General features: G+C 42.2%; 2 protein-coding genes across 5 annotated transcripts; one reads left to right on the plus strand and one right to left on the minus strand.

Moving 5' to 3' along the window:
- Positions 1 to 8,373: 8,373 nt before the first annotated feature.
- Positions 8,374 to 11,784, minus strand: LOC142951406 (NHL repeat-containing protein 3-like). 2 transcript variants are annotated; one of them, XR_012954570.1, is made up of 4 exons: positions 11,327 to 11,784; positions 10,610 to 10,812; positions 9,693 to 10,466; positions 8,374 to 9,614 (listed from the first exon to the last, which is right to left on the minus strand). XR_012954570.1 is itself a non-coding variant. In XM_076092915.1 (3 exons), exons 1-3 carry the CDS (start codon positions 11,610 to 11,612, stop codon positions 9,867 to 9,869), a joined length of 1,089 nt encoding a protein of 362 aa, XP_075949030.1. In that variant the 5' UTR covers positions 11,613 to 11,784; the 3' UTR covers positions 8,374 to 9,866. The 2 variants fall into 2 exon arrangements, 1 of the variants encoding a protein (XP_075949030.1); XM_076092915.1 differs by having other exon boundaries at positions 8,374 to 10,466.
- Positions 11,785 to 12,041: 257 nt separating this feature from the next.
- Positions 12,042 to 18,311, plus strand: nrbf2b (nuclear receptor binding factor 2b). 3 transcript variants are annotated; one of them, XM_076092916.1, is made up of 4 exons: positions 12,042 to 12,238; positions 16,189 to 16,285; positions 16,555 to 16,595; positions 17,037 to 18,311. In XM_076092916.1, exons 1-4 carry the CDS (start codon positions 12,146 to 12,148, stop codon positions 17,721 to 17,723), a joined length of 918 nt encoding a protein of 305 aa, XP_075949031.1. In that variant the 5' UTR covers positions 12,042 to 12,145; the 3' UTR covers positions 17,724 to 18,311. The 3 variants fall into 3 exon arrangements, with proteins under 3 accessions (XP_075949031.1, XP_075949032.1, XP_075949034.1); XM_076092917.1 differs by having other exon boundaries at positions 16,201 to 16,285; XM_076092919.1 differs by lacking the exon at positions 12,042 to 12,238 and adding an exon at positions 13,804 to 15,170 and having other exon boundaries at positions 16,201 to 16,285.
- The last annotated feature ends 167 nt before the right edge of the window (positions 18,312 to 18,478 follow it).

The following is an 18,478-nucleotide window of genomic DNA, read 5'->3' on the forward strand; positions in this document are numbered from 1 at the left end:
AGGCAACCGTGGGGACAATTTACTGCTTCATGAAAAGTGCTTGAAAGCTCAGCATAACGCTTCTCATCCACCTCCTTGCTTCCTCTGACTTCCTCTCCACCGCCCGCTGACTGAGTTCCTGCTGCAGCAGAAAACCACAGACGAGGCCATTATAGCTGACGTGTTGTCATCCCTGTCGTGTCCTCGTCCAGACAAACAAAGACAGAGGATCCCGTTGAACGGCCCTGTGATGATGAGACACTGGCAGTCTCCTGTCTGCCCCAGCGGGGCCTCAGGATGCAGCGGAGAGCAGGAGCTACATTCACTCCCTATTCACAGTGGCAGCTCCTGATGGAAAGCCTGTTAATGTTCAACCACAGACAGGAACTGATGCAGTGCTTCTGCTGGGGAACGATACACCCCCTCATTACACCTCTTGATGTTTGTGATGGTTGGCTCAAACAGGGTAGGTGATTCGAACAATCGATACACAGGAATATCTTTTAATACATCTTTAGTATGGAAAATAAAACATACACACTCTTCTGATTCCGGAGAATGTTGAAAATACATTACAAAACCTACACATGAATGCAATACGCACATACCTGTTGTATCAACACCATATACAGCTTTATGATAAAAAGATGACTGTGTGTAAATACTAACATAATTATATGGAAATATAATACACATGAACATGCCACAACATTAAATATGCATCCACATACACACTATGCACACTTAATTAATACAAGTGCAATTTCAGCACCACACTGTACCCCGCTGACGCCCCAGTACACGTGATGGAAATGCTGGTAGAACTGAGACATCCATCCGTCTCCCAGGTGACAGTCAGTACTACTCCACCGTCCCTCCTCCCAGCTTGCAGCTCCACATGTCCTGTTGCCCCCTGCTGCTCTCTCTGAGAGGCGATCTGTCCATCCTGCTGCTGCTGACCTACACTTTGGCCACAGTCAAAGATATCGGCACATCTACTGGACTAATGGGATATTCATGGTTCCCAGAGGATGACTACTAATGTTTTGGTGACCCCAGGACCTTGTTTCTACTTTTCCAGGCCAATCTATAGGCCCAGCACTTTGGTTCAAAGTATCTCGACAACTATCAGATGGACTGCCATGAGATTTGGTTCTGACATTCGTGTTCCCCAGACGGTGAATCACATGATTCATGTTGAAACCAATACTCTTCATTGACCTATTTGAAGTTACGCAAGTATGTTACATGAAGTACTTTCAGCACGTACATAACGTCGGTTACGGAACTGAAGATAACCCAAACCACGAGCTTTTACTAAAGCTAACAAAGTAGTTTTGTTACCTTCCCCCAAGTGACGCTAAGGGTTCCTGACCAAGCCTCCGTTAGTGATGAGTTAAGAAAGAACGGTTTGGTATGTCTTGGCACATGTTGGCCTTCTTATATTTATGGCTACCATGGTTAGGATCAATCCTATAATGACTTTGGTGAACCCCTAAACTTGCCCTCTAGCACCATCAGCAGGTCAAAATTTCAATTAGTAAGCTAATATTTGGCCTCACTATGGACATATTTTAAGGTTAGGAAACAATTGTTATCCATAAGAGTTTACAGGTGCAGATGAGAGGGAGCTTTGATGAAAGTACATCAAAATTGCACACTCCGTATAAGGACATCAGAAACAACACCAGACACCACGTCAATGAATGCAGGGTAGCCCAAATAAAGCATGGTATACCTCTGCATGACTCAACAAATATGGCTTTTATTTAAAGTTCTGCGACTGATTTGGACCCTTCATGGGACTATTCCACGCAGCTGATTGAAGTTTATCGTCTCTGACTCTGGTGATCCTGATTTTAGTTACAAATTGTGCAGAAGGTATTAAATCTATCCAATGTATGCAAGTTGATTACTAACAACTCAGACCTAACCCCTCTGTTCATGCCCATTACAGTGGGCGTTGTGTGTGTCTTTACAGTCACCAGCGTACTGTGTTAGCCCCCAGGACTGCTATTCACAGAGTAAATCAGCTCATCTTTCATTGTCGGTTTGTCCGTCGCTTCTAAAATGTTTCAAAAACTTGAATGCACATGTACCAGGCTATGGCAAGCTATACTGCTGCATTCCTTTTGAGATTAGCTGGCTTGGAAGAGCAGAGTTTTTTTCAGGGTTTGCCCAGTCACAGTTAATTCCAAATTTCATGCCGAGTAATGTTTGAGGATGTGTAAGACTGGCTGTTTGTGTCAGGAGCTCCCCGATGGTACTCTACATCTCTGGATGCAGAAAGGTGCTGTCAGTGTGTCATCCCACAAACGCAGCATCGTATCGTCCATCTCAGGGCGTCTTTGTCTCTTTGACAGGACAAGACAGGAAGGATGACACGTCAGCAATAATGTCCATGCCTGTAGTTCTCTGCTGCAGCAGGAAGTCAGCCAGTGGCTGGTAAAGCACGGAGGAGGCACGTAGCTGGAGTTGAAGTTTAAGTTGTGAAGTTGTGGTGTCAAGAGTGTTTCTATCAAATCTTGTCCGTAATAATGTCTGTAATTATGTAGAGGAGGGGTACTGACCCACGATTACCTTTGAGTCACACAGATAGCTCCACATCCATCACGGGAAGTCACTGCCATGTTACTGAGCCCATATCCACAGCAATGCACATAAAACATAACTAAACGTCTTTTGTTCACAATAGTGTTTCAGATGTTGTTCTCTGAAAGCCAGACACACTGAAACATGAACACAAGGGGAAAGTGCCTCCATGTATTCTCTTTCTGGAGTTAAATGAATGAAACACAGAAAAACATTTCTGGGTTTCATTCATTTAACTCTAATTTCTTTTGGATTGTTAACAAATCCCATGGGCAGACATTTTTGTATTTATTAAAAACAACTATAGCCGGGATTCTAGTAATAATGAGGTTATGAGTCAAAGTTCCCAAATTGTTGAATGTTTATAGGGCTATTAAATCATATTTACTGCAAGTTATTCAAATATAGTAAAAAAAAAAAAGAAAACATAAAAAGAAAACATATAAAGCTGCTTATAAATTCGACACAACTATCTAAGCCTCTAACAAAAATAAATGTATTGTTCCTATAATATGTCAGGAAATCTCCTAATAAACAATTAGGAAATTTCATATTCCAATATGAATTTTTGAATGCTTTTTTAACAATGCAGCCAGGGATACAATTTAGTGAGGATGTACTGAATCCTGGTAAAAAATACTATGCCCAAAAGTATTACAATTAGACTAAATATTCAGTTATTTGCTGTAGAACAACCCTAATGTTGCTTAGAAAAACTAATTCCAAGACAAACTTGGAATTTACAGAATTTACAGTATTTCAGTGTCCTCAATGGCCCTGAAAGTAATGCATGTGCTTGGAGCCGAGGGCCACATACAGGGTGGAGAAGATGAAAATGATGGGATTTGTTGAGAATGACGTAAATATAGAATATACCCAACCTTATCTGGCATAAATGCCAGCTGATGCTAGCTTCCAGCTAAGAATAACAGCATTTCTTCTTTCTCAAAAAAAAAGAAAATACTGGGGAAGCCTTGATATGATGCATATAACAAGCAAATATATTAAACAAGGAAGTGCCCTTTGTGGAGACTGGAATCCTTCCTGGGTGCGTGGGGAAGGTGTGTGGGAGTGTTGTGTGGGCTTTCCCCTTACAGAAGGACTCTAAAGGCCAGCCTACACACCCAGGATCCCGCCTCTATCCCAGCCACGACATCCAGCTGGAGTCCGTCAGCAAAAGAGCCAGCAAGGCAGAAACCATAGAGGTAGAGGACAACAAGGAGACCGGAGGAGGACAAAGGCTGTGTGAGAGTGAGCGTGTGAAGAAAGGAAGAAAAGCGCGTGATATATAGAAAGTGTGAGGTGGATGGGGATGCAGAATGTGTCGGTGGGACCATCCTGTTGTGCAGAATAGGCCCACTCCTACACGCACATTCCTCTGTATTATATGGAAGTCAACAGGAATGACAGTATGGACACGCACATCCTTGACAGCTGCACAGTGAGCCAGGACAGCATGAGTACACCTGCAGCAGGAAGAGATGTGTGTCAGAGGTGGTGCTCTGAACGCCATAGGAGACCTCAGAGGCAGCAGCTCGTGGCTCTCTGTTTGGTCTGGGATCCAGGATGGGAGGTTTCTAAAACATGTGATGCATACTCATTTATGTGCTCATACAAAAAAATGAGCAAACTCACTCTGGCTTTACTTTCTAATGATTAAATGTATGTTTTATAGGAACAAGTACATAGTGGTCTGTAGTAGCTTTGTGGTGTACTTTATTTTCAGTGCAGTAACACAATTAGCTCTTACAAATGTTGGTAGGGCTTTCTATAATGGCCATGTTTAAAATGCATTTTCACATTCAGGAACATGCACCATGTGTGCACAAAATAAACATAAATGAAGGTTTTAAGCAATGCAGGTAGGACCTATAAGCTGACAAAAAAAAACAAATGAACCTGAGGTACATTTGGGACCCATGTGGACGGACTGTTGTGTGTTGTGTTTTATCCACCCTATTGTACGGTTCTGAATGCTGGAGAATGACACAAGAAGACCTCAACAGACTATCAACCTTCCACACCAAGAGTTTAAGACGAATACTGCACATTTTCTGGCCAAACACCATTTCAAATAAAGAACTGTAGGACAAATGCCAACAAGAATGCATGGAGACCATCCTAATGAGAAGAAGATGGGGATGGATAGGACATGTGTTGAGAAAAGATCTTGCTGATATTACAAGAACAGCCTTACATTGGACACCAGAAGGGAAAAGAAAAAGAGGCCGACCAAGAAACACGTGGAGAAGAACTGTGGAGAAGGAGATGCAGAGCCTAAACCACTCATGGGGCACCATCCAGCGACTCGCCCAGGACAGACAGGAGTGGAAGACTTTTGTCGCTGCCCTACATGCCAAGAGGCATAAAGGGAAATGATGATGATGATGTGGACGGACTGTTGCCCACTTTGCCCAGTTGGTAATGTCACATGATCCACTATATGTCTGGTCCCTCTTTCAACTTGTATTGATCTCGTTTAGGATCCAGTTATTCAATACGCAAGATGTTTTATGAGTTACTGAGCCAGAAATCAGAGGGGTACCACCACGTGACTGCACACCTGAACAGCCTGCTTCTTCAAGAATTTTTGGGATTCGTATAAAATTTGTAAATTCAATAAAAAATAACCATTTTTCATTACCTACTGTAATATAGACTACAAGAAATATGACTTAATGCTTGTAACTGATAACCACAACTTTGTAGAATCGTTATAGAATCTGTATTTTATGTTTTTATTTTATCTTAGCATGTGATGTTTTTTTGCTCCACTTATTTATTTTTTATTCATGTGTTATTATATTATAATTATTATATTATAATTATTTATATTAATATTATTATTAGTAGTAGTATTAGTATTATTGTTATTATTATTATTGTTATTGTTGTTATTATTATTACTAAGAATAAGAAGAATGAGAACTGTGTTCTCCCCGGGGAAAGCGGGTTGTAAATGTTGGCATATTGTTTAATGTATAATATGTTAATGTTTGGAACATTTGAATATAGCAAGGGCACACATATACACACACACACACACACACAGACACACACACACACACACACACACACACACACATCCCATTATGAGAAAAGATGAGAAAGCCAAACATTTTGAGAGATTCTGGTTTGGTCTTTAACACTGTATTCTAATTTATAAAGTTATGTTTTTATCAAGCAAAATCTGAATCTGGATCGTAACTGTAACCATAGCTGTGAAATAAATGTTACAGAGGAGTTAAAAGTACAATATTTGGCTCCGAATTGGAATTCAGAGCAGTAAACAATTCTAGTTAAGTACAAGTACCCCAAAATTGGAAGACTGGACAACACTTAAATATTTGTTTTCGAGTCTCTTTGTAGTTGTTTTGTGTGTCTTTGTGGTCTTTTTGAGTCTCTTTGTAGTTGTTGTGTCTATCTTTGTAGTCTTTTTGAGTCTCTTTGTAGTTGTTGTGTCTATCTTTGTAGTCTTTTTGAGTCTCTTTGTAGTTGTTTTGTGTGTCTTTGTAGTCTTTTTGAGTCTCTTTGTAGTTGTTGCGTCTATCTTTGTAGTCTTTTGAGTCTCTTTGTAGTTGTTTTGTGTCTTTGTAGTCTTTTTGAGTCTCTTTGGAGTTGTTGTGTGTGTCTTTGTAGTCTTTTTGAGTCTCTTTGGAGTTGTTTTAAGTTTCTTTGGGGTCATTTGGAGTCTCTTGGTCAGTCTCTTTGAGTGATGTTTTGTAGATGACACTTTGGGCCTTGGCTCCTGTGCTGTTAGGTAAGTCAATGTGTCTGTAGAACATAAAACATTTTGAAGATAAACTTTTGAAATAAGGAATTATTAATATTATCAGTGATTTACAGGCATGCACAGAAAATCGACGAAAAAGGCACAAAAACAAAAACAAAAAAAGTTGGGATAAAATAATTTTACAAAAAATAAGATTGTATTATAGTTTTATTTATTACATTTGTCTGCAGTATTTGTTTGTATGACAGGTGTCATATTTCTTGTATTTTGTATTTAATCAATTTATTGTTAAATTGACAAAACAATAAGTCAGGTGAGTTTATGCTGAAATGAAAGCATGTCATACATGTGGGGGTGAGGACAGTTTTAAAAAAGACACAAATGAATGCAGAGAAAGACAAAATGAACCTGAACTGAAAGTCTCCTCCGTGTTTAATGGGATCATTGCTGCACTACCTCTGGGATTACATGGTCGTGTTCTGTGGAAGTGTGTCCTATTATCACACATGTAGTGTCCACAGCTCGGCTGAGCTGCCACATCTCTCCATGCTCTTCTCTTATTTCAATGGTGTTCCTGTGCTGAGAGGCCACTACAGCCCTGTGACAATGACACCACTGTGTTATTAAGCTCTGTGTTGTACTATATTCATACCCCCCGCTTCATCTCGCTCTTAATCTGACCCTGTTCCCTCTCACTCACAGTGTCTGGCTTAAGATCCCCTTTCTTCCCCAAGCCCTCCCCTCTGCCTCTCTCCACTTCTATCTCTTATCCAATGAGCCAGGACTCAAGTCACATTGGTCTGTTGTTTGCATCCACAGAGTTGCACTCTCACTCAGACAATGGTGAGGACAGAGCCGTGCAGGGCAGCTGGAAACGCTGCTCCATATGAAAGATAACACAAATATCAAATATGTTATTGTTATTTTGCTTCTACAACATTTAAAAGATACAACCCTTACGCAAATACATTTTCACAAAGACTCACAAAGGTGTGTCTTTATAAAATAAGCCATGATTAAAGACAGCTAAACGAGTATGCCGTGTGTAGCATGTGGACAAACATTCTCCCATCTTGCTATGAGGAGTGTTGTGAAGCCAATGGATAAAACATTTGTTATGTTTATAAGGCACTACATAGATAAATGAGTCTCATTTCACTCGGGTGGAGTTCATATCCTGCTATTGATTGGAGGTTTTATGAGGCACATGCCCAATAACATTGTGGATCCATTTCATCCTCACTGAATGAAACTGGGAACTAGGCGGCACCTTTAAAGTTCAAAACGTAAGACATTCAAATTCCATTTATATTTTTATATTGATAGTACTGCTAGTGACAACTGTAAGAGTAATTGATTTTTTGCAGCTAGATGGAAGAAACCTCCTGAAGTCAGCGCATGCTCATCTGTACATGTTGATGTAATGTGTTTGTGTTTTACATACAACAATCTATTAAGAAATGAATCAAAGAACGTTAATGTTAAAGATAAATCTGTATTCACGACAAGTCTAAACTGCAATATATATATATATATATACATGTACTGTGTATATTTATATATACATTTTTGGAATGAGATATGAGCAGGAAACTGTAAGTGCTGAGCTCCATCTAGTGGTATGATGTGGAGTTAATCCAGCTTGTTGTGAAAGGACGACTAACAAGCATATCCAGTTCATCCAAACTGTGCACATGCTGACCAGTTACGCTCCACAGGAAGTATCTGGAGGAACTATTCTTGTCAAGTGTTCATGTAATCATTTTATTTGCATTCCTGGCTATGCTGCTGCTCATGTGGTCTTTATGGGAGACATTTAGGGCAGAAGCTACATTTATACCCATGTTTGCATCATGTCAGCAGATGCACTGCTATTGGCCCTGTTCCTGTAAGGTCTACTTAGAGAGGCACTCTGAAGCATAAGCACATGAAGCGTCTGCACCTGTAAAACAACGAGAAAGAACTGTGTACAAAATGCTCTTTTTCTGCTACTACTGTTACACATCAGGCCTTTCCCTCTCTGCTGGATACAGATGGTAGACCTTCATGGTGAAAATGAACCACGCTGCTATGATTAAATAGTTTTTATTTGAAGTTCCATTCACCCTTCAGTTCTGCTGCCAGATTTGATTTAAAAGACACCAAAAGAATTACATTTAATAAGTAACTTTAAAATGAAAAAAAGCCATATGTCCAAGCACATCCTGGACTCACAGGACAAATCCCTTAAGAGAAGCTTAACATGCATTTTCCAACACCAAAGAATATTATGCAAAGTATATTCCAAGAAATGCATGTATCCACATTTCATTGGACACATGCAAGATGAAAATCACACCATCAGTCAGTGGTACTTCCTTCAGTTATGAGTTCAGTACTACTCAAGTCACGTAGTATTCTCATTTTATGCCACTGATATGATCATATAATTATAATGCAAATACACCCTTTTAAAGAGCAATGAACTTTAAATTCTTAGTTATTCAGATTTAGGAATTGGAATGTTGCAAAATATATATAAAAACATCCCAAATAAATAAAACCTCAATAAAATAAAACCGTACAAACAAAAATGTGCAATGACTGCCCAACACCCAAGTCTCATAATGGTAGAGAAACCCTTTGTTTCTAAGCGGAGGCAGCTCTTTGTTTTAGGACCAACAGCAGCAAGTGTCCACAAATATCACAAGTCATTCATTTCCCCACACAACCTGCACAGCGACGATCACAACACATTTCTCACAGACAGGATGATACCACAATACAGATGTTTCTGTAACACAGGAAATATACTGCAAGACTAAATGAACTATACACCTACAGTGGCAAAGCCAGCCATACATTGTATGTATTCACAGCATCATGAAGTGCTTCAATGATAGAACTCAGGTGTAGCCTTATGAATGTCTTTAAAAGCAGCCATAGAGGCAAAAGGGTGAAGAGTTTAAAGTGTCTGCAGTGAAGAAAGGAAACAGCTCTCGTCTCTTTAAGATGCTTAGTCAGAGGAAACCCTGTCTCAAAATAATGACAATTATATAGTAAATGGTTTTGCCAGATATGGTGGATGGGTTAGTGAGCGGTACTACCAGGCACACGGGACCCTTGAAGGGCCTGTGTGTAGGATCTGGTGGCATCTCGTGGTGAGGTTCTAGACTGCAACCAACCGAAACTTCTCCCGCATGACAGCGCGTTGGAGAGCGTGTGTGGCGCTATCCAACGTCAGTGTTTGGTTTGTCTGCTCTGGGCTACCGTAGAAACCTGGCGGTGCAACATGAAGGACTCGCTCCCTTTGTAGATATGAAGGTTCATTCTAACGGAAACACAAGGGTTATTACAAACTCGTAATATAAAAATGTAATTTCTATGAGACAGGGGACACCTTAGACACCTTAATCTCGTCTGATTTGTCGGGTTCTTCATTCTGAAAATTGGCTTTTTTCTGGATCACATGATTGCAGATTACGGAACAGGTGGACATTTTCAGTCCAGTTTTAATGGATTGGTAATGTTAATTATAGGCACAGTTAGCTTCTGATCGATTGTGCCATTTCAAAGTGTGGCACTACAGGAAGCCCCCACCCAGACTGAAGGGGGTGAACTTCTGGGCCTGCTGAGCTCCGATTTCAGCCACATACAGGGCCCCTGTCTTCAGGTCCAGGTCCACCAGGTGGGGCTTCACTTCGTCAGCTAGCTGGATCACACTGGCCACACTGCACTGGCCAATCAAACCCACCGGTGGAGCATCCAGCAGCGTAATCTGGTTGGTGTTGAGCTGGACAACGACAAAGTACTTCTTGTCCGGGGTCAGGCGCACTGAATAGGGCGCATCCTCCGTGAAGCAGCTCCCCCACGTCCCCAGCCAGTCCCCGGTGATGGAGTTAAAGACCTGGATCCTCTTATTCCCCCTGTCGGCCACCCACACCCTCTGGAAGTTGTCCACAGTCACGCTGTGGGGGATGTTGAACTGAGCCGGGCCTTGTCCCTTCTCTCCGTGCATCCACATCACTTGCTGCTCTTTGGACAGCTTGATGAGGCGGTTGTTCACCCCACCGTCTCCGTCCACGATGTAAATCTCTCCGGAGTCGTGGACGAAGATCTCAGCCGGATTGTCGAACTGCAGAGGGTTCATCCCAGAGCCTGCCTTCCCCGGTGTACCAAGCACCTGACAAATACAAGAAAATATTCAACGCCCAGCAACATTTGGCAGATTTCTAATTTTATATATTCACACTAAATACTTCAATGGAAAACGAGCTGGTGGAACCTGAACCAAAGACTTTTAGTGACGAATTAAATCCCCGTCACCTGCAGGAGCTTCCCAGATGGGGAGTACTGTTTGATGCAGTGTCCGTACGGGCCGGTCCCCACGTCTGTGATCCACACGGTGGGGTTTGAAGAGGCGGCGTCTGCTAAAAATAAACCGTGAGGCATCTCCAGGGTGGTTGTGTTCCAGGACATGAGGAAGTCTCCATCTGTGGTGAACACCAGCACCTTGGGCACATTGTCACCTGATGGCAAAGCAAAGGTGAAACACTTCAGGCAATAAGTCAATATGATAGTATGTTATTTCAACAGAATCATATTGTGATGAAATCATATGTCGAGATTTCGCAATACACAGTTCCAGCGTCTGAATTGATGATAGCAGGCACACACCACCCCAGTGTCGTTAAATCGTTTATCGTGATATATATCAGTATTGAGGTATGAAGAGACCTAATTCAGGACAGAAGAATTTGGGCACATCAACCAGTACATTTCATATTGATCTGATGTTCACGTGTTCAAAGTAAAGTATGGTCAAGAGAATAGGAGAAGAACACCAATAAATAAAATCTGGAATTATCTTTACAAATGTTAATGAACATTTTCAATTCATGTGATATCTTTTAAAATGAGGTAAAGGTTTTGTCTTTCACGAGTGTCATCAACAAACCCACATTTCCAGTCCACTAATAAACTAAATAGAGCGAAATGCAGATTCTCTCCAACTTGATGAATTCAGTTGATACGTGTGTTTACCTCTCTGCGCCACATACACGACACCGGTGTGCTGGTTGGCAGCTACTGCGAACACGTCCCCGGTGAAGAGCTCGGGATTCTTCGGCCAGTTCAGGTCCAGCTTGTAAAGAGGTCTCCCCAGCAGCTGGTAGTCCTGCCTGAGGCCGGAGCTGCCCGGCTGCTGAGTGCCGATGGTGCCGTACAACACCATCATGAGCACTGCTAGCGAAGCCATGCTGGACGCGATCAAACACGTACGGCCTCTCTTTTTCATCAGCATCAGTGGTTTACAGTCCTGAGAGAACATCGATTGAGTTGGTCCAAAACAAGCACACCGTTAATGTAATCTATAGATATAGATATATCTATAGATGCTATTAGTTTGAAATCCGGGATCTAGATATACTGGTAAATCCACAAACCACATTCAATGTAGAGTCATTTCCTGGAGTCCTAAACAAGAACCAACCTGAGGGAAATGAGTGAATAACAGATAGCATTTCCGTTCAACGTTTCGCAATAAAAGCACCACTAAAAGACATCAATCCTAATACTCCAAATGGTTATGTGGTCAGACTCAACGTGTGAATACATCTGAAAGAAATGTAGATGCCTTCGGGCAAAATCCAATGCGTTCTTTACATCGACTATTTCAACACTATTCTTTGAAGACTTTTATTGTTTAGGGCAAGCCTTTTCTATTCCCGTAACTTGACGCAACAAAACACCCGAGCAAAGCGGAAGAACGGTGACGTCATGACGTATTGACCGTGCTTCCCTGACAGCGGCTAATAATCTTCTAACTCATCGTTTTCAGGACTCTTTTTCATCACATTGCGGATGACAGTCCGTGGGGGACGGAGACACCTTTCATGTAGCGTAAACCATCGACGTATCGATTCCATGGAAGTCGTGGACAGCCCGCTCAATCTCGTAAGTTTCGGTCTCGATGTTGCAATAACAGGCTAGCGTTACTGTAGCTAAGACATTGCATAGCTAGGCTACATTAGCTAGCTCCCATAGTTAGTTAGCGGCTATCCGCTACGTTTGCCAATGTCCCTGTTGTTGTCCGACATGCTACACATGATAACGTTACATGTCGGTCCTCGGAGAAACGAGCTAGTCGTCCGTCGTTGGGACATTGTAGCTATACTGTCTGGTTTTATTGTGATGTAATGACTAAGTCATGTTAAGAATTATTATTATTATTATTATTATTACAGAGAATGCTTTACAAGTTGTTAGCTAACGTTACTTGTTTGCAAGGCCATCTGATAATAACCTGATTTTAGCCGATTATAGCATTTTGAAAAGGTAAGTTAACGTTATGGCGTTAACTTCCACTGTCCCCGACCTCAATTAGCCAGCAAGGTACCGCTAACCTGAAATACAATGCTACCTCGGTATTATTTAACCTCCATATTGTCTGGTTGTTGTCAATTAAGCACAACAGGGGGCGTTGAAGGCACGTTACCTGATTAGATTTAGCATGCAGCGTTATAGAAGGAAGGACATTAGAGGGTCTGTATTTAGGTGTGTCAGTAACAACCTATGTAGAGGAAGCATTATACAGTGTATCATAAAGGTATCGCTGCACCATGATCCTCTCATGAACACAATCATCTTAACAGATATTGGTGTTACTGATGATGGTGGATAGCCTCAGTCTGTGTGTCTCATGTATCATCATAGCAATCAAATCACAGATCTGTTTTTCTCCGGAAAATAAATCCAAACACACTTCAGGGATTTCCTGAATCCTCAGACCATCTGGATGAAAATATATATTCAGTCTACTGCACGATAACACCTATTTAATTAAAGGTCTATTCCCTAATAAAACAATAAGGGTAGCCAGAAATGATCTCTCTTCTTTTTTATATTATTGTGCTTTTTCTTGTGAAAACTAGGAGCAGGGAGACATTTCTGTCCACGGCCTTGGAAAATAGAGTCACAAGGGCATCACAACATACCAAAAATAGTGGTAACTGGTATGAGATCCAACCCCGTGCGGGCTGAAAAGGTGTACAGCCTAGCTGGGTAACCGATGGCCCCGCCCATTGTGGGTAAGGCATCGTGATGGCTTGTTCAGTAACCTCCGACCTACACTCAAAGACCCGCTCAGCCTGCCTAGGGGGGCGAAGCCAGCATAACTAAAAACACTAGCCACCGTCGTATCGCTTATTTCAGGCTAAGAAGTCGGCCTCCCAGAGAGCCGGATATCAACGCATTTGTGCACAATAGGTGGTGGAGGTCTGGAAGTACTCCAGGATGGACCCGTTTAAAGGGCCACCGCTGGAGGAGGAACCCTGTGTGGTTGGGAACCTCACTCGGTTATGAAGAGCAGCTTCAGGACCCGAACACTATGAATTTAGACATCAGTCTGACCCCTATTGCTTCACCATAAACACAACAGCTAATGTCTAAACTCTATGATGCATGCATGCAACAACTGGCATGATGAACCAGCAGACCTGCTCGCTCCCTTTCCTCTCCAGTCTCCTCTTTATCTTTCTCTCCAGCATCTTCAACCTCCTGGTCCATACATGGTAGATAACTAAACATCGTCAGATCATCGGATAAAGCTGTTTACGTACTCTTACAATTTGTACATGCTTCTTTAACTCTTGTTTCTTAAGTTCCTGAGTGAAACATCAGTCCAAATAGTTCTTTAAATGGCTCATTTACTCATCTTAAGCGATTGTGAACTCAAGAGTATTATACATCAATCAATGAATGAGAGTCACTGAAACGTCATCATCATTAAATGAACACTAAGTATTAATACAAATCAAAGAATGAAAAGGAAAATCATGAAGGATTCAAAATTACTCTGAAATCATTACTAACTTATTGAGTACAAATAAACTTAAATGCATTAATACTGAATGAATCGAATAAAAGAAAACAATACTTTGAAAGACGGCTTCCTATGCTCTATGGCTAGTGGTTATCAGAGCCGAGCTGTATAGAAACCACAGCAGTGCATTTAGAATCTTTGTTTATACTCACGCTTGGCACCTCAGCGCGGGCTGCGAGTATGAGCGGAGGCGTTTGTACTCGCAGCCCTGTGGCCTGCATTGTTCTCCAAAACGCCAGATGTGTACAAATAAAATGAACTGTGAAGAATCATAAAGACAAGGAGTGTAACCCAGAGATACGCCCAGAGCCTGTAGGTGGAACCGGTAAAAGCCATAAAGCAACCTCCTTAATGCAGGAGGGATTGTGATTATGTGTAAACTCATATCTCATATTCAGGGACTACTTTATTGTCTTTGTGCAAGCCCAGTAAATAAACAAGTTAAGTGTTAAAAGCATTATAAAGAACCAAAGGTTGAATATCCTGTAAACTATTTGATTTGGCTGCAAAATATTGATTTGAATGTAGATTTGTAAGACCTCCTGTTCCTAAAGCATTTAGAGGTGAACTGGTCTTCTTTGTATAATCCCTGGACATATAAATAGTGCTTTTATCAGTGAACTATTGACACGTGATCGCCAAGTTACAAATATTCAGAGGTGCACGACCAGCACCGTGACCACTTGCTTCACGTGCCGGTCGTGATTACGTCATTGTCTGGTGCGCGCCTCACGCCGGCCTCACCACTGCGAGTGTGAACTAAGTTTACGTGTCACACAAACCACAGATTGCTTCAGGCTGTGCTTACAGGGTCTAACGTCCTCCGCTAGCTTTGCAGAAAGCAGAAGTTCATCTGCAGTTTCATAATGTTGCACAGTTTTTCCAGGTGTTTGTCTAACTTCACTGTGATAGATGGATTGGTTAAATGAGAGAGAGGTTATGGGTGAGGTGTGTCTCAGGCGGTGTAGGTGGATACCTCAACAGGACCTGCAAAGGAACAAGCAGGTGGAGATAATGGATGGGTGGAAAGAGGCTTAACTCTGTTACGTTGATGTGCTGTTAATGCATGAGAGCGGCGCAAAGACAAACTGCTGTAATATGTGTTATTCCTCCATCAGCTGTAGTGACCAAAACACATTCTCTGCTGACCCTCAGCCATCACTGCCCGACGTTATGAATCCACATTTAATGTATTCAGCCTCATAGTTCTGCTTTGGAGCTTGTCTCCTGCATCACTTTTTCATTTCAATAACCGATCCATTTAGTTTCACTGCATCTGAAGGAACGTTAGCTAGCACGTTAGCTAGCATAAATGATGCTCTGTTGGAATTACTATGTCTTATTTATGTGAACTCTTGAGCACATTTGGTTATTAAATGACTTGATTGAGTCAGATACAGCAGTATGGAGGCATCAGCACTCATGTTTCTCCGGTCGTATTCTCAGGTTTTTCTATCCAGAGACCAATCTCTCCTTTAAAATCTCTCAATGCAATCAATAATTCCCATGTACTGGAAATATTATAACAAAAATGCTATTTACATAAATTCTATGAACTAGACCTGGCTATTCCAACAAGTATACTTTTCTCTAATAATCGATTAATCGTCAGAAAACAGTAAAAAAAAAAATGCCCATTTTAATTTCCCAGAGCCCGAGGTGACATATTCTAACCGCTTGTTTTGTCTGACCAACAGTCCATAACTCATTCACATATGAATATAAAACCGAATGCTCACATGAGAAGCTGATGACGAGAAGTCGTCTACATTGATGATAACAAACACACACCAGCTCACATGTCCCAGGAAGTCTGAATAGATTAGAACTCTAGTGACTGAAATCACAGTTTAATTATCAAAATTCTTGCCAATTAATTGAGTGTGGATTGATTGTATTAATGAACTAATGGTTTCTGCTCTAGTTGTATCTCTGTTAACCATGAACAACATGTGATTCCCTTGATCTGTGTGATGTGGTTGAATATGAATATAAAGCTGAATCTCTTTCGCTCCGCGTGCGGGCCTCTCTTCAGGCCCACCAGCAGTGCAGGAAGGCAGACCGTCTGCTCGTGGCGGGGAAGTATGAAGAGGCCATCTCCTGCCACGGAGCAGCTGCAGGTGAGTTCACTGCCGTTCACCTTTGAGGTGCCTGTCCCTCACAGTTAACAGGGGACTGCAGTTCCTACTCAGTTTGAACACCCCACAATCATTGTGTCCATTCCAGTCCAGTGCTGGAGTACAGAACAGTGTGTCTGTCCTAATAATGTGACTGTACTGAATGCAATAAGTTGCACGTCTCATAGAATTGATGTGAACTGCTCCAGCATTCACTGTGAGAGCTAAAGTATGTGTTGTAGTCCTCACCTGTCTGTCTCTGTCTCCCCCAGATCTGTTGACCGATGCAATGAAGACAACAGAGTGTGAGCAGGTGAGACATTCCAGCTTTTACGAGGACAAGAATTATTATTATTGTTATTATTAACATAACATATTCAAATCTTCTTGGCCCATCTTTCTAATTACACAACACAAGCTGTTGACCTGACGTTTAGCTCGCTAGCTTACTTATAGAACAATGCTTATCATGGAAAACATGAACGTTGAATCTAATGGAATAACGTAAGATTTTAAATACAAATGTGATTATTATTGCATGAACAGAAGTCAGGAAATATTGATATTTTGAGGCAGGCTAAAAGCTAAAAGCTGTCACCTAATTAGGTTTTAATAAGTTGTCATGCGAGAGATGACAATATGTGGTCAGTTTTTCCATATATCCCCTGTTAGCATGTCTGTGGTCAGTACAGTTTGATGTATAAGTGTGAACGTGGTGAGTGCTGTGTCCGGTGTTGATGCTCTGTGTCTGTAGGCTCGTCTCTCCATGGAGCTGCAGAGGGACAGTCATATCAAACAGCAGCGGCTGATCCAAGAGCGCTGGAAGAGAGAGGCTCGACGCGAGGCCACAAAGGCCCGACCTGGCCAGGTGCAGCACTCCAGCAGCCCGGCCAGCCTCACCCAAACCCAGCCCATGGGCCAGCTCCAGCCCCACGGTTCCCCAGGCCTCTCAGCCGCCAAGGGTGCCGGAACCAGGGAGAGAGAGTACGACACCTTGCTCTATCAGCTGCAGACTCGGCAGACTGGAGGCTGCCAGCCTGTGACTCCACCGTGCCCCGGATCTAAGACCACCAAAGATGACAAAACTCGCCTGGAAGAACAACAGACCACCATAAAGGACCTGCGGCGCCTGGTCGACCAGCTGATGGACGAAAACGAGCGGCTGGCGTCCGAGAACAAGCAGCTGCAATCGGAAAACGGTCGGCTGCGCGTCGAGGCGGTGGACTTCGTGGAGCGCTCGGAGTTCTGGGTGCTCCCACAAGCAGGCTGCGGCCAGGAGAGGAAGAGCACGGGGAAGGGGAAGGAGATCGCAATCCCCCAGCTGCCCCCGCTGGAGATGCCGGCTCAGGAAGATCTGGGTCTGGACGACCTGCCTCCTCTGGAGCTGCCAGAGGACATCCAGAACGAACTGCAGGAGCTACTGGACAGGGATAAACTGTGATGAGAGACATGTCTTACGCACAAACACACACAACCAGTCTTGAGTCTGGATGCAAAACATGTTTGACATCTGAAACCCACAGGCTCCGTCTGATCAGACCTCTGCTCACGTTCAGGGTGGACAGAGCTGTGATGGAACTTCCTCTGATAAGAATGAAGCTAATCTCAGTGATATACCGCTAACACAACGCAATCTAAGATACGGGAGTCGCTCGCCCACAGCGTCAGTTGGAACATTGGTGAGATTGGGATGGAAGTTTTTTAATTTTCATGTTTTTTAATTAAACAGAATGTTCTTTTTTTTTTTTTGTCTGGAAGTAGCAATTAAACAACTCTGAACAACGTAGGCAGCATCTTTTCATTGTTGCGGAGCTAAATGAAAGTGCTCTTTATCTATGAGCCAGTTCTTTACATGATACTTAGTGCAGATGTTAGCTCAGTACAGCATCCCTCTAAGCTGCTGCTGTACTGAGCAGAACGCTGTGAGTGTGTGAGCTGAGGGAGGAGCGCTGGAGGCTCATGATCATCTGTTGGGTATTTCATTTGGGAAACATTAAATAAACAACAATATTACATTGTTTTATTATTACATTGCTGAATTTCTTTTTGGGGGGGATACACAAATGTGATTTTGTATAACTTTTTCTTTACTTCTGCATCTGTTTTCTTTTTGACTCAATTGGAAAGAAAGAAGAAGGAAAGCATGAATGTGAGGTGACAACACACTATTGTCTGAAACAGCTGAACTTTCTTCTT

This window comes from Anarhichas minor, unplaced genomic scaffold (genome assembly GCF_050575085.1).
Source record: "Anarhichas minor isolate MPS153535 unplaced genomic scaffold, ASM5057508v1 ptg000017l, whole genome shotgun sequence".
NCBI lineage: Eukaryota > Metazoa > Chordata > Actinopteri > Perciformes > Anarhichadidae > Anarhichas > Anarhichas minor.

Coding starts and splice junctions, on each gene's coding strand:
- LOC142951406 (XM_076092915.1), bottom strand. CDS start 11,612: ATGTTCTCTCAGGACTGTAAACCACTGATGCTGATGAAAAAGAGAGGC. Junction 10,813..11,326: donor CGTGTATGTGGCGCAGAGAG/GTAAACACACGT, acceptor CTTTGCCATCAG/GTGACAATGTGCCCAAGGTG. Junction 10,467..10,609: donor CATCTGGGAAGCTCCTGCAG/GTGACGGGGATT, acceptor TGTATTTGTCAG/GTGCTTGGTACACCGGGGAA.
- nrbf2b (XM_076092916.1), top strand. CDS start 12,146: ATGACAGTCCGTGGGGGACGGAGACACCTTTCATGTAGCGTAAACCAT. Junction 16,286..16,554: donor CTGCCACGGAGCAGCTGCAG/GTGAGTTCACTG, acceptor TGTCTCCCCCAG/ATCTGTTGACCGATGCAATG. Junction 16,596..17,036: donor AGACAACAGAGTGTGAGCAG/GTGAGACATTCC, acceptor CTGTGTCTGTAG/GCTCGTCTCTCCATGGAGCT.